Source organism: Netta rufina, assembly GCF_964035555.1.
Source record: "Netta rufina genome assembly, chromosome: 2".
NCBI classification, from domain to species: Eukaryota; Metazoa; Chordata; class Aves; order Anseriformes; family Anatidae; genus Netta; species Netta rufina.
Genome location: NC_140124.1, coordinates 49250604 through 49266914, shown reverse-complemented (window position 1 = coordinate 49266914; position 16311 = coordinate 49250604). Strand labels below are relative to the sequence as shown.

General features: G+C 37.2%; 1 protein-coding gene across 1 annotated transcript in view; it reads right to left on the bottom strand.

Moving 5' to 3' along the window:
* Window positions 1–6874: 6874 nt before the first annotated feature.
* The window catches only part of DCDC2 (doublecortin domain containing 2), a gene marked incomplete at both ends in the record, with an annotated part of 58021 nt that continues 48584 nt past the window's right edge, over window positions 6875–16311 (bottom strand). Inside the window, 3 exons of the mRNA XM_084306934.1 lie at window positions 6875–6964; window positions 7896–8249; window positions 16170–16270. Coding sequence (XP_084163060.1) covers window positions 6875–6964; window positions 7896–8249; window positions 16170–16270 — 545 coding nt within the window. The remainder of the gene's footprint in view (window positions 6965–7895; window positions 8250–16169; window positions 16271–16311) is intronic.

Genomic DNA, 16311 nt, shown 5'->3' with positions numbered 1-16311 from the left:
CAGCAGCCTCATGCCCTGACATTTATTTCCTAAGCCCTGCATCTATTTACAGCCACAGCGGCAGGGCTGTGGAAGAGCTGTCCTTGAGGATGAAATCCCCAGCCAAAAGCACTTAAGAGGTTTCGCTAAACTTACTTCCTTGTCCTGGGATAAGCCACATGGTCAGCAGACTTTTAACAATGAACCCTTTGGTCACCTTGAACAAGGCCTTATGTTTCATGAAAAGAGAAATAGCCTTCACTCATTTCCCCTTCTATGGATAGCGACTACTTCTATCCAATGGGCACAAATCCTAGACCTCGGCTAACCAAGTTAATTCCTGTTTCTTGCTAACTCTAAGGGAGCAACATGAGAATGGCAGAGGAAAGTGCAAAGCTCATTTTTTTCCTAGGACACTCACTTTGCACCAACAATCTCTAACCCGCAAATAATGTAGAGCACAGGCACTATTTTTAGAAAGATGATTTCTCACAGCCAAAGTGGAAGAAACAAATGCAGCAGAGAAACAGAGGGATGGTGTATGGTAATGAAACGATGACCCATGGCAGGAGAGGAAACAAAGCTAACTTCTTCACAACGATACCAGCCTGGGTATCTGGAGCACATTACAACTGCTCATCTCTAACACCAACATTTCATCACTGGGGCAGAGGAAATTTAAATCAGACCTCAAGTGAAATCAGCAGTCCTTCCCAGCTGAGACAGGCAGAAAAATCTGCATATCAGTGAGTGCTGAGGACTGAGTATATTTTCTTTCCTCAAGAGCAGGAGAAAAAAGCAACAGCACGTGAAAGCGTAGAAGAGATGGGACCCATCTCCTAGGTGTCCCAGAGAGTCCCACCAGGATTATCTCTGGCTGAGCAGCAGCAGCTCCCCTCCAGCCAGCTCAGCTGCAACTGTGCAAGAGGGAATCTCAGTCCCTCTGATCAATTCACCTGGGATGGGAAGGTGAACCAAGATGAGGATGAGGGCTCAGATGGCCACTACTACTCCACAACATATACAGCTACTGCTTCATCCCTGGAAGGGAGAGAAATAAGGCTGACTGTGACTCGCTGTGACAAAGCGAGTGGTGATGGCTGAGCTGCCAACGTCAAACTTGCCCCCATACTCCTGATAGCCACATTTGTCTCATCAAAATTTTATCTGGTAAGCAGCTGGGCCAGCTACCAGTATGCATCAGGCATAGTCACAGTGTGGGTGAGTCTTGCTCAGCTACAGGAGAAAGGGGAAGGTTGGGAACAGTCACGAGGTCTTAATGACTAATTTCTGTAAGAATAACCTCTTAAATAAAATCCTTTAAAATTATGCCTTTTTTTTTTCCCCCAACATCTTGACAGGATCTATCCTACTAGATAATGCATTGGATTTGGAGTCAGAGCAATGCTTTTTCATTCTGCAGAGTTAAACAGTTTTTGAAGGATAGAGAAACTCAAATGTTTTCATATTTGAAAGCTGAACTGTTTTTTCTAGTTTTTGATATGGACAGGATGAGAAAGAAGAGAGAAGTGGCCCCAAGGTTGCAAGATTTGAAAGCAATGCAGTGAGTCTTAAGAAATGTAGCTTCCCTTTTAATTTTCTTACAAAACCTTTTGTTCAAAGCCTCAACACACTCTCCCACTATTGGGAGAATGTTATTGTACTCCAAATGGTGAGGCTTGATGTGCTTTTGATTTAGGGCCACAATTCAGGTGAGGGGCTGATGAGGGGGAACCTTATGTGAGAGCACTGATTTGATCTGTGATACCTGCATTAATTCTTTATCTCTTTATGCACACAGCCTCCCTGATGACACTCCTCACTCAGGTACAGCCTCCACAGCTGTGACACCTGGAGGTCACTCCACTGACTTCAGAAACATTCAGGTTCATGGTGCTAGGCTCTGCCTCTGTATTTGACACCTTCCCTAGCTGCCACAATCAAGTATCCAGAAGTCAGTTTCTAATTTTCTTTTCACACTTCTTTTTTCAGTAGATCTCGTACCCAGGCTGAAGGAGAAAACCCCAAACCAAAAGTATCACTACAAAGAAAAACACAACTCTCTTTATAGTTATGTGCTTTCTGTTAATAAGAGCATTCTTCAATTTTACAGCACAGGTTTTAATTTACACACAACCTTTGCAAGCTATACTTTATTTCATGCTTGTTTAAATTTGAAAAAAAAAAAATAAATCTGACTTTATGGCAAAGGGGCCACATTGTGAAGTGGATCTCACCTGGACTTTATTCTTCAACATCATCTAATTTTAGGCTAATTCTTAAGCTGCTTGCTGAACCAGACAGTCCATTACAGGTGACTCAACCGGGATCTCAGGTATTTCATACTATCCTCTGGAGGGCAATTTTTCACCAGTCACAAACTGGACAGCCTAGAGAAACTGAGCTAGTGTACTAGTATAACCAGAGGATGACTGTGTTTAGGTGGTTTTATTATCTGGCTGGTGCTTTCTGCACACTTGGAAATCTGGAACAGAGCAGAGCCACTCTCATGGAAATCACTTGTGTCAGGAATTGGGTGTTCAGGAGGGGAATTTAGCCTTTTTTAATTACTTTCTTATATTTATGTTTTGTTTTTGGAGCCTGGAAAATATCTGTAGGTGACTGCAAGGAAAACATGAACATTTTGAAAGCATTCATAGTAACTGCACAGGTTGCTGGATGTTTGACTACTGTTCAAAAGTATCCCATTGCTTAAAACAGAAGTTATCTATGCAGTAGCCTAGTACTAAAGAACTTTGAATGTTTTTGTGTTGCATTCTGTAGTAAAGATTTCTATTTTCTTCCTTGAATTTTCCAGCTCCTTTCCAATTCCTTATGACTCGCCTAGCTCCAAGGGAGTTTTAGGCTGCTATTTCCATTTTACTTCAGGGTGTCAAGTATTCTGAAACCTGTCTCAGCAAAGAACCAAAGTACGCACATAATGTTAAAAAATATCACCCTTTAATAAAGGTTGCTAGATCTACTGATATCTTTCTTGTATAAGTATAGGAAATTCCAGCTACAATCAATAGTATTTTTCCCCACTGCTAGGTTATTGTATATGCAAATTGTTTGTGTCTGCAGTATATGCAAGCACACAAAAATGCACTCAGTTACCATGTTCATACACACTCCTTTAAGTTAATGAATGCAAATATGTGCATACAGAATAATCCAAATACATTGGATGGCTTCAATGTCTATTGCCATGTCTAAAGCAATTTGTTTAATTAAAATTTAGATTGAAGACTATCAGCCACCCAAAACAATATGTCCTTGAGTTGCATCTCGTTAAATCATTTTGATTGTTACCATTTAAATATTCTTCTTCAATATACTTCATTTTGTACTTACATTTATTATCTAATACTTACTTTAATGTACCTTTGAGATAATCCATCAAAATACCCAAGAAACGCTCATTTTTTCAGGATTTTCAAATAACCCAAATAGTTGCATTTATTATTTTTTTTCTTTGTTGTGCAGATTTATTTAGCTTTACTTTAGATGAGACTGAGGGAGGAACACATTTTCCTCATTTTCACCCATTTCTTTCCAGAAATTAACTTTATTTTGGCTCTGACATGTTAGAGCACTGAAGCATTAAATAAAATGTAATGAAAACTGCAGCCTTATGGGATTTAAGTGTATGCTTTAGTGCTTTGCTGAAAATTAGGAATTAGTTCTTAGATTTGTAGACTATATAATACCCAAATTGTCAGCATATTTTCTTTCACAGTTGCAATACCATAACTAACACATTTTATTTATTTATTTATTTATTGAAGTTCTAGGTATGGAAGTATCCTAACAGCTAAAAATATCACCAGGTCTTGGTGATAATATCCCTCATCAACACATAGACTTAATGGCAAACTGGCCTCGATATGAAACAAAAACAGGAGTGTCTGTATGCTAGTTCTTTTTAATAGCAAATTATTTTTAAAAATAACATCAAAATGAGAAAACTATTCTTTAAAAAAAACTCAGAAATGTTAGAAGCTTAATAAAATAACATTATATAAGCTTAACAAAATAACATATTTTTCATGTAAAGCTGATGTAAGCTATCACACAGCAAATTCATACACACACAAAACATTAGCAAGACAATCTGAATTCTTTCAGATTGTTTAATTGTTTAATTATTATATTGACATCAGAATTGTTATGCATAAGTTATTTTTTTCTGTATAAGAGAATCCGACAAAAAAATACATGTTTTCAGTACTGTGAGAAGGAATGATAAAATGATTCCATCTCCATTTTCAGAAAGTCCAGTTTGCTATTCTGAAGAAAAATATTCTGTCTCTCAGGAGATAAACAACAGAGAGGGAACATTTTAAAGGCAGAATAGCACTCATCGGGACTTTCATGTTCCCATGAAAGACAGTTACCATATCACAGTTCACTAGAATTTAGTTTAAGCATTTAAATAATTCTTACTGATGTTTGTACGTCTTTAAGTACAGAAGACACTGAACTTTTGGGGAAAAACGAAGTAATGAAAACGAAGTAAAGAAAAAACCATTGGCAGACAGAAGCTACAAATAGAAAGCAATGAGAGAGTCACCATACAAATCCCTGTTTCTTCTCAATATTGTTTCTAAGTACAACATTTTGAAGTAAATATTCTCCTAATTAAGTATCTCCACTAGATATTTTTGGATGTCAATTTAATTTCAAACTTCTGAGGATGAAGAACATCTACGAGGTTGTTCAAGTCTTAACATGTGATACAATGGCAGCAAGTAGAGTCCTGTATTTGGGTACACCATTAACTTATAGCAAAGGGCTAATTCATGGTAAAGTAAATACAAGCTCACTGTTATTTGTCTTGATTCAGCAGCATATTTAAGACCATGCTCACTGTTAAGCACATGAGCTATTCAGTAAGCAAAGATGTAGTGTTAGCCATTTTCCCTGGTGGTCTTTGCACAGAAAGTTTGGCAGGTATGCTGAAACAGAGCTGCCTGATATGTCTGGTTTAGCATTGTTTGATGGCTTTCTATGCTACTGTGTACATTGGTCAACTGCAGGATTAACTACAAAGGTACCTAGAGGATCGCTATGTGTCATTTCCTTCATTAGCACTTGGAGTTATTTTATTCGTACTGTTTGGCGGTTTACTTTGTTGTTTGGTTGGGTTTACTTCTGCTTATTTTTATGTGTCTTCTTAAATCCCAATGAAATCAAAGACATCTGAACATAGGCTTAATTTCTACATCAAATAAAAGAAGCATATATATTTGCTTAAGAGCTTGCCTAGATTAGCATCTGATTTTGAACCATGGATGTAATATTTGTAATATTCCCTTAGATCTTTGACAGACAGTTCAACAAAGGACACACAAATCATAGACATCTCAGAGTTACCATAGGGCAAACCGGGCAAACCACTCTAACCCTGTTCCTATGGTTTTTAGCTTTAGGGTTACATTTTTTTATTTTATTTTATTTTTTTTACACTTCCATTGTCAATACTCTGCATGTTTCTACTCCATCGGAAAAACTACTCCATTTCTAGTCAGCAGAAAAGCACAGATATCTGTATGAGTTTCAGTCATGACAAGTGGTTCTATACATTCTTCAAATGGTGTTTCAAGTTAAATTTGTTCATGAATGTAATTTTTGTTTTAATGGCATGAAATCAACAAAAGTGACATTTAATTTCTCATAGTAATAATTTACAAGAATTAATGATAAGGAAACTCATTATTTCTTTTGTATAATTAATGAAATAATGCTCAGAGCTGTATCTCATGAACTACAAATTATTGCTAACAGAGAAACAATAACAGAAATGGGATTGGTGTCATTAAGAGAAGTAATACTGTGGATCAATGCCTTATTTACTAATGCAAATTAAGCCACAGCCTATCAGGAACCATCTTACTCAAAAATATGGTATTATACTTTCATGCATTAAGAGTATGTAAAGGATTCATAAATGCAACAATAGCTTCTGAGTTTTACAGAAAACTGGTGGGTTATCCTAATGTTAAAATGGTTCAGTTGATAGCAAGGATTTCACACCAATTTCAGTCTGAATCTGGGCCTCTTCATTTTTTTCATTAATAAATTACATTTCACAAGGACTGAATTACAAATGAACTAATCTGCTACATACCCTTCCCTTATTCCTTTTTCACTACAACTCACTCTTTAGTAAATCAGTGCAGGACGATCAACATAACTTGTTGCTGCAAGTGGGAAGAAACTGCAGTATTGTGGGCTGTCAACACATCTTCACAATGCCAAATAAGTGCTGTTTAAGAATTCAAAACCTAACGATCAAATTAATATACTGAAAATCCACTATTCGGTAATATTAGGACTGGCTTCTCATTTTACTACACCGTGTTTTGTGTCCTTTAACTGAGGAATGTATTCTATTTATATCTTACTGTTATGCCTGAGAATCATGTATATCATGGAATTTTAAAGGAAGCACTACATATGTCCTCATTAAAAGTCACAAATTATTTTTATTTTTTTAAACAAGTCTGCAAAGATGTTCTGACATTTAACTTGTTTGTTTATCCTTTTTCTGTAACAAAAATACCATATATATGTTTGACTCTGCTACTGCTAACCATTTTATATCACAGAATAGTCCACTTATTTCTAATACAAATATAGAACAGTTTTACATTTTCCCTCTCAAATTCCATCAGAAAGTCATATCTTGTAAAAATAATTCAATGCTCCTTTAATACCTACTAACATTTATTTTCTCTATCATTCCAAATGGCATTATCATCTCAAGGTGCAACACATGGGTACTCAACCTATCTTCCCATTTTAAGTTATCAATCACAAAAAATGTTTTAAAGTATTGTAATATTTCATTTTCTACTCATTACTTTTTTATATCTATACAACTGCAGCATAGTCATTGTTCTGGTCCTTTTTTTCCATTTTCCTGTGGGCTGGTGATTGTCACCCTTGGATTTGTGGATGTTTTTTCGATACGGGAATCAACCTTAAAAAAAAAAAAAAAAAAAAAAAAAGAGGTATTGTTAACTTCATCAGGTAACAAAGATTTCTAGATAACTTCTTCAAAAAATGTTCCTGTGTGAAATACAGAAACAGAAGAAAGCCCAGTAGCAAGGAAACGAGAAACCATACCCAGTATCCCAAGAGGCAGAGTCTGTTTTTTCAGCAGTCTATATGCAGGGTATATGCAGCAAGTTGTTCTGCTTCTAACACTTGATCCAGCTCTAGGAAAAGCTGGATTCTTCCTATCAAGCACTTTGTTTCCCACATTCTTACATTCAAGTTAGTCCACTTGATTTTTCTGGGCTGCATAACTCCATCTAAGCCAACAGCATGTTACCAGAAATCCTAAATTAACAGGATATTTGCTCTTAAGCTGACTAAAGCTCTTTGCTTTCAAGACATTGATCATCTCCATTGTCTCTTCAGACTTCTGAGAAAAAGAAATTAAACTTCCACAAAGCAATGGCAAGAACCTTTCAAGAAATACGACTTCTGTGAAAGTCAACTCATCAAAATAATAAGGCACTGTGTTTTCATGAACACATCTTTATCCTCTGTCCTAAAGGACAATAAAGTGTGGAAAATATATAATGATTACGCTTTCCTGGAAATTGCAAGATTTTTCTTTTTTTCAGAGTCTAGCATACTCAGGAAGCAGGACATGCAGCTTCATTGAACAGTGAGAAACATCTGCCTTCTCAGTTGGAGGGCATATAATGTAATTACTGATATAACAAATCTATATAGATGGGAAATAGCTTTTCCCACATATTTCAGTTCTATTAGGGACACCCAGAGACTTATCAGTAGTGAGATACTTAGAGACAAGCTGAGAAGAAGCCTAAAGCTGATGCAAATGAGGAATAGTAACTTAAGAAAAACAAACTGGAAAAAAAAAAAAAAAAAACAGTTACCTGGTTCTGACTGTCAAAATACTCCTTTTCTTTTATGTCCTCTTTAGACTGAAAATTACCTTGGCTGTTCAACTGCTCAGTTCCCTCACCATTTTCCTCATTTATCTTGGAATTTAAATGGGTGAGTTCCTCTTCCTCTGGTTGGTCAACATTCTCTGTTTCTTCCGTGTTGTGTTTATAATTCCCATTTAATTTCTTCTCATTTTCTTCCACTTTATTTCTTTTTTTAACAATTTCTCTGCTTTCCTTTCCATTCATTTCTGGATATTCTTCCTTTAGTTTATATGCCTCCTCCTCTTCCCTGTCATCTTCCTCTTCTGCATTTTCCTCTTCATCTACAGTTTCTGCTGGCCTCTGATGAAAGGAAACACAGCAACGTTATCAGCCATTTTTGAACAGAATACACCAAGCAATTCAGAAACATGACAGACATTTCTGAGTGAGTCTGGCAGAGAGCTACTAAGATGATTAGGGGACTGGAGAATCTGTCATGCAAGGAGAGGCTGAGAGAGCTAGGCCTTTTTAGCTTGGGGAGGAGAAGATTGGGAGGGGATCTTAACAGTGTGTATGAATATCTGAAGGGAGGGTGTGAAGAGTGTGGGGCCAGCCTCTTTTCAGTAGTGCCCAGTAGTAGGACAAGAGGCAATGGGCACAAACTGAAGCACAGGAAGATCTGGCTGAACGTGAGAAAACATGTCTTTACTGTGAGGGTGATAGAGCACTGAACAGGCTGCCCAGAGAGGCTGTGGAGTCTCCTTCTCTGGAGATATCCAAAACCCGCCTGGATGCCATCCTGCACAATGTGCTCTAGGTGATCCTGCTCAGCAGGGAGATTGGACTAGATGATCTTCAGAGGTCCCTTCCAACCCCAACCATTCTCTGATTCTGTGACTTCATTATTCCAGAAGCAGATATTTTCTTCCAGATATTACAGGTTTTCCAACATTCTGGCATCTGGTACATACTTTTCTATAAACTCCTAGCACAATAAAATATTGTTAAAAAATAAACTCATTGTTATTTTCCACAAACTGTTCCCCAGTTTTACATATGGACCAGACTGTGCCATACCAGTCACTCTGGTTGCAACCTGTCATCTTTGCATCCACAGAAAAGTAGCAAGAGAGAAGAGGTAGACCTATTGGTCACTTGCATAACATCATTCCTTTTCACCAAAACACCTGTGTAGGTTTGCATAGTTAGGATTTGTTTGACATTTAGCAATTCATCTTTCCTACATCAGCAGACCATCAGATGGGAGGAACAGGATCTTGTCCCATATTGAAGAAGACTAAGCAGAAACTCACTGCAGATAATGCTGCTAGTAGCATTATTTCATGACAATCTGCAAGACTGATGTGCATGCTATCTAGTTTTTGTCATTTGTCTTCTAGTTTCAGCTTTCAAGATTCACCTGACCAGTGAACCATTGCCCCTACTGCCAAGTTGACTTATGTACTTGTGCTCATGTTTGAATCAAAGAGTAAAAATCCCACAGGACAGAAAGTGTGTCTGCCTCTCACATAGCCTCATCAGATTCTAAATCTAAAGCAAACAAGCTGAGAGCAAAAGATAGCTTCTCACTTAATCAAAAATGTTTGGAAGTTTACTATCATTAGCAGATCCTTTAAGGAGGCAGGAATCTCCTACAATCTGTAAGTTCCGTCCTAAAAACCTCTTTACCTCACTAATAGCAACATTTCAAAAGAAATCTCTCATTCTCTTCAGCATATTAGTAAGAGCCAGTTCAACAATACCACCAATTGACTGGAGCATCTTGATGAACCACCCTGCTTTTGCTTTGGTATTTAAGTAGCAATGTAAGGCACCTGTACTATGGCAGTACAAAATACCCCATTGACACAGCACCAAACAGGACAAGTTATTCCAGTGTGATGATCCATGGAATGACAAATTACTAGGAATATTACATGGTCACCTGATCAGATAAATAATGGCTCCAAAAGTACTTTTTGAAGTACAGTGGTCTCTGTCTGATTTTTATTTAACTTAACTATTTTTTTTTTCCTAACTTACTTTCACTTGGTAACATCAAACAGGTCTTGTTACTACTAAAATAAAAATTCAACAAGCCAAGTATTTATAGACACCTTCAAAGAAGCTACCATACAAAGCAAACTTGAGCAAACTCTTGTAACTACCAGCACATAAAGACAGCAAAGAATCTGAGAATCTGTCGATCTAGTCCACCTACTATACCACACGTGACCTACTAATTTGTTTTCAATCTGCTATGGAATTTAGCAACTTTGGATTCTGACCATATCAGGGGAGGACTGGACAAATTGAACGCTTTGGCACTTCCAGCTAAAAGTACACCTTTTTTTTTTTTTTTTTTACTTTTTTTTTGCGTAATGACAACTGCTTGCTACATTACAATCATCAAATGAAAAGACGGCATTAGAAAAGAATAAAAATAAACCCAGGCTTTCTCAGTCAGCTCTTGCAGTGATCTAAGATATTATTTCCAGCTATATTGCTATTTCCAGAGCTATATCTCCAGCCTTGAGTGACTGAGGTCTACTACCTCAACTAAAGAAACATGAATAACAAATATTAATGTTAACATGAGATTCCTTGATAACAATAGAAAGCAAATGGCACTTCTAAAATTTATGTTGGAAGCACGCAGCCAGATCTAGCCAAAGGTAACTAAACAGGTATAGTGTAACGAAGTTGACAAGAAGTATTCCTGTGTTACTGTAATGCTGCTGTTCTTTGTGATGTGGACACAGGACAACTTGAACCCAACAGCAATAAACCTAGGACTGGAGAAGCATGAGGTGATTACACTCTTATTCCTTGGGGTAATAATCATAGAGGACTAAGTGTCTTCCAGGACAGGAAACCTTTTCAGTAACTGCGATGGACTATATTCATTCTTCCTGCTATTCATAATAAGGGTTATATTTTGCCTTCTGTATGGTTGCAGGAAAATATGAAGTAACATTCTTCCTTTTGCAGCTGACTGCATTCTTTAAGTGAAGACAATGCTTTTGCAGTCACCCAGTTTTGTTGTTTTTGTTTTTTAATATAACACTAGTTTTTGTTTAATTTATTTATTTCACATTAGAGTGTTTTGTTTGTGCTTTTTTTTTTTTTTGGTTGGTTGGTTTTACACTAGTTAACTATTTTTCAAACCATATCTCAATGACTGTAAGCACAATTCTTTGCTTGTCATAGACTACCACTAAAAAGAATCGCTGACAAAAGAATTGCATATATTCAAAGGTATAGTCAACCAAAGGCACTAGAAACAAGTGAAATCAATCTCAACTTCATGCTGAAAACATGGCCCCAGCTCGCGTTCTGGAAACCTGCTGACTTACTAGCAGGTTGATGAGGAACAAAGTGAATTTCATTTTGCATTCAAGAAGTATGATTGCTTGATGGTATTTTTTAATGTCAACAAAAACACAGTGTTTAAAAAAGAAAGATGTATTCTAATTGCACTCATCATGCTATCATTCATTAAGAGCTACATTACCAAATGCCATCATCATTCAAAAGCAGTAAGTCAGGAAATCTTTAGACATTGAAGCATTTGGCTTCTTTTCCTCGAGGGATGCTAATGTAATCTCTCAGTAGGTTTGTACATGACTGATACTAGAATACTGAAAAGTGCAGTATCGCAAATCATTTAAGGTAGAAATTATTTTATACCATCAATGTAAAATATGATTTTCCTTTATTGAGACAATTTGTAAATGTTTACTTGGCTAATGGTCACAACAGACAAACAATGAGATAGACAACAAAAATCTTAATGGTCACAAATATATCAGCATGAATACATCGCACAAATGAAGTATCAGGAACACTTAACTTTGATTGCAGCAATTGTCTCCAGAACAGAGCTACCCCTGCTCCCACCCAGCCAGGAATGCTTTGTAGCTGCACTGCACAGATTCCAGCAGCAAAACATTTTGTTCCTGAATGAGGCAGGGTTGCTAAGTGACAGCAGCCCTCTTCTCTTCCACATCATTTACAAAACCCAAGCACTTAAAAACAAGCAAATGAATAGTTAAGGTTCATCAGTCTTACACTTCCCACATAGTAAATGCGCTGTTGTTCCTGGAGGCAAAAAAAATGTCTTTATCACCACAACAAACAACTTTAAACTCCAACCTTTTTATGGGTCGGATGTGTTTTTTTGCAACAAATTCAACACCTGAGTCCATAGAGTCTAATTTTGTAAGGTCATAGTGCCCAGAAGGCTAACATGAATGAATGGAAGCTATGTAACTTGAAGCATACTGAAAACAGGTTTTCAAAATCCATTCCTCAGTTTCATTGTGTGGTAAATGGAAGTGTGCACAGCTCCCTAATCAGTAGAAGGCCATGGAAGAGAGAAAACATCTGAACAAATCCTTAATTTTCTAAGATGTACCTAAGCCAAGAGTATTTTTCTCCATCTATTGCATTGATAGTCATGTTTAGTTTTTCTATAACATTTTCCAAGAGTACATTAAAACCTGCCTAAACTTCATACATTCACTCCTATAGACAATGAGAAAATTAAAAGCATTTCAAAAGAAGCCCTACAAAGGTTGCAGATATATTTTTTTTCCCATAAACAGACTGTTCTACAGTGAATGAAAACCACCCTGAAAGTTAAGCAATTTGAAAAACTGTCTGCTCTAAGACTCATAGATTTTATTTTTTTTCCGGAGAAGTGCACACAGAGAGAGAGAACTTCTTTCAAAGTGCTATCAACACTAATTTTATAATAGAACTGTATTTGCAGTCTTCACTCTGAGGAATCTAGGCCCTTCAACAGTTGGCTGCACAGGTCTATAAAGAAAAGATCAGGCCTTGCTGTTACAGCTTCAGAAATCACAATTATCTAATGCAGAAAACTAGGGAAGGTCTCCGTTCTCACTCTGAGCTGCAAGGAACCAACTGGAACAGGTTTCCATATTTCATCCACAGACAATTAAAGAAAAAAAAAAGTGTAAATTAGTGGAGCTGGAAGAAAAACAGGCAGGGTTTTTCTTATCTGCTGGTTTGTCAGCACTCAAAATCCAGAAAGTTTAAATTGCAGTGGCATCAATTGTAGCAAAACTTCAGCATAAAAAGTTTTTTTTCCAAATGCCATTTTGAAATCCTTATGAATGTAATACAAAATGTTTCCTCATGAAAAGTTCTAGCCTTTTAATCAAGGAATGTCTCTGTAAGCAGTCAGCCTATTTTAATGTTTAATCAATGCAAACTTTTGCCTTAAGCAATATGGAAGATAAACATCATGTTCTGTACACTGAGGTGAATCTTGGGTCTCTAAAGCAAAACATATACTCTGTAATGAAAACCGCCAATGAAAGGTGCAAATTTTCTGCTACTGATGATATGTTCCACCTAGAGAGAGCACCTAAGAGAGCGCCACAATTTCACATCACTTCACAGCCCAGGAAATGGAAAATAATGAGTGGCATCAAGGACTGCATTAATCAGTGGACACATCTGGAATAATGGAAAGCAAATGGCTAGTGAAAGAACCAGGAGCATGAACATCAACAACAGACCCCCAAATCAATGCCCATTAAAAAAATTTAACATTCAGTGATTTTTATAAATAAACACAGACATAGAGAGGGAGATGGGGATGATGAATCTGGAGGGGGAAAAAACAGAGTTCAGAATCATTATGCATCACTTAGATCTTAATAGTCGGTATCATATCCCCCAAGGCAAAGAAGGCTGGCACAGCAACGTGCCTGAATTCCTTGTAGGGATCATGCAGTGGACAATTTCATATCTTGTAACTCTCATGCTTACCCCACTTCCCAAGGGCTCAGTGCAGGAGAACAACAACCAGACTTACGGAAATCGATAAATCAATGGAAATTTCCAGTGTTATTTCAGTAGTATTAGTATCAAATGCTGCTTTTGTATTTCACAATTTACATAAAAAGTAGTAGTCTATTCCAAAACTTCATTAGTTGGAAAATTTTATCTGTCAGAAAAAGCTACTTTAAATATATCTATATTAGGAACAACAAACTCAAAGTAATATATTCAATTAGCATTTCAAATATGAAACTTGTATTGTTTTGCTCCCTTCTTAGCAAGAACTACAATAGGACCACATTGTTCCCTTGCTATTTGCACATCTGATTTCATAGTCTGTCATCAGTTCCCGTAGATGTTGACACAGTGATGTAAATAACCAACCTGGAGTAAGTCTGCATGTCAAAAGATGAAACTACCCATTTTGTATTTGGAAGCTGAAGTCTTGGTACAGAATACAGAACAGAAGGCTATGGTTTGGTTTTAGGCAAAACACTGATTTTTCCTCCTTGATGTTCAATTACAACTGTCAGCTAGTCTGGAATAAAGCAAATCCTGTTCTTTCAATGTGTTCTCAGCTGGCAGACTGCATTTTACAGAACAGGACATAAGCGTGTGTCTAGCCAGTATTACACTAAGTTTAGTTAATGGCTTATCTGGCATTTGTTCAACCGTGTACTTCAAATGGCAAGACAGAGAAGGTGCATAAAAATAACAATAATAATAATAATTAAAAAGAAAAAAACACTAAGCTCTATCTTCATCACATCATTTATGTGGCTGATGGAAAAATGATAGCATATCAGAAGTGTCAGCATTTTAGTGAAAGCTGGCATGTAAATATTTATGCATTATGCAAGACAGTCAAGACCTGTCTGCCTGTCCTTTTCCATACTTCTAGCACATAACAGAAAGTGCACTTCAGATAAGAAAAATATCTAAAGGTTTATACCACAGAATTAAAAACAACTTAAAATGTTCATTAATAAGAATCTGAACATTTAAAATGCTATATGTTTCCAAGAGCTGAGTAACCTCAGTTATCTGGGAATAAAGAGTACTCAGTGCTACTCAGAAGGACCTGGCTTCTTGCCAGATTACCTAGGAAACATGCAGTTTTAAAATGTGAAATAAATCATAACTTGAGTTCTCAATAAATTTTGGTGCTTTGTTTTGCTTTTCTGAAGACATAAAAATCAGATTATTAATAGTGTGCATGCCTTCCCCTCTCCCCCCCCCCCAACACACACACACTTGCTTCCAGAGATGACAGTTCCTTGTCCAGGTATCAAAATCAATTGGTAGCAACTTAAAAGTATTTCCATCTGTGGACTACGCATTGGTTTCAGCACATGAGCTTAGAGGTATCAAGCAAGTGCCTAGCATTGCAAGTTTATCAGCACAAGGGATGCTCACTAGCAAATGTATCAACAACCACAGCTCCCACTGCCAAGTACAGAAGAGGCAGCAGACAGTTAACTGTTCTCCCCTCTCCAGTGACTGTCACCATCCTGTAACTGAGGTAAACTGGCAAGACTGTCAGGCAAAGCTCTTGACTATGCTGTAGCATCTCTGTGGAGGAGTACAGATGTGTTTTCAAGGGTCCCTGGATTTCACAAGAATCACATTCAACCTAAAATCTAAGACCTGAGGACCCAATTTTTACTATCAAATGCTTTACACTACCCCAAGGAATTCTGTACACACCTTCAGAGGCCAATAAACAGGCTAATCATTTCTCAGTTCAATTATTGCACATTAAGTCCAGGGCACAATGTGCTTCATGATGTCATAAGGAACAAAGATTAAGAGGACAGGCAATATGTTCTTCCCCAGTTTCAGTACTACCAGTACAATCCAACACACCCTAATTATCACAACACCTCTTAAGGACAACTGCAATTAACAGGGCTGATGATCCCAATGTTGCTTAGCACACAACTCTCTGAGGCCAGGGCAGGTATTCACTGGGAAAGGACACACACAGCTGAAGCATTCTTTATGTCAAGAACCAGAACAGTCTTGATGGCCAATTAAGCTGGCCAATTAAGTACTGGGTTGTTTCAACAGAAGACAGTGCTGGCAGCTTGAATAAAAATCTGATAAATCCATGCCTGTTTTTGGCTCAGGACTGAGGGAATTCTGACCATGATTCTATGCCATAGTCCCTTTATGCTGTTCCACTGGTATAAAGGGTTCATCTGTTTGGTAAATAATCCTGAGGCCCTCTAAAGGCTCTCAGATCAGTTTTGAAACAGATGTATGATGAAAAGGTAACTGATGTTTGACATTAACAAAGTTATATTTGCTAAAGTTCCCATAAGTGAAGCTGTATTGTTGAGCAGTTATTATCACCCCTCACAAAATGCTGCTGTACTCCTGAAAGAAACTGGGGAAAGAATAAACAACACGCGCAACCTCTGAAACAAACAAACACAAAACATTTATTTAAAGTTTGATCAATACCTGGTCCAGAGGAACTTCTACATGAGTGTCTTCATCTTCCTGCACTTCAGCTGCCCCCCACATTTCAGACTGCTCTTCTCTAACTTTGTAAATCCCGTCACCTACAATGGGAAAAGATGCAGAGTGGAAGGAAGTGAAGTCC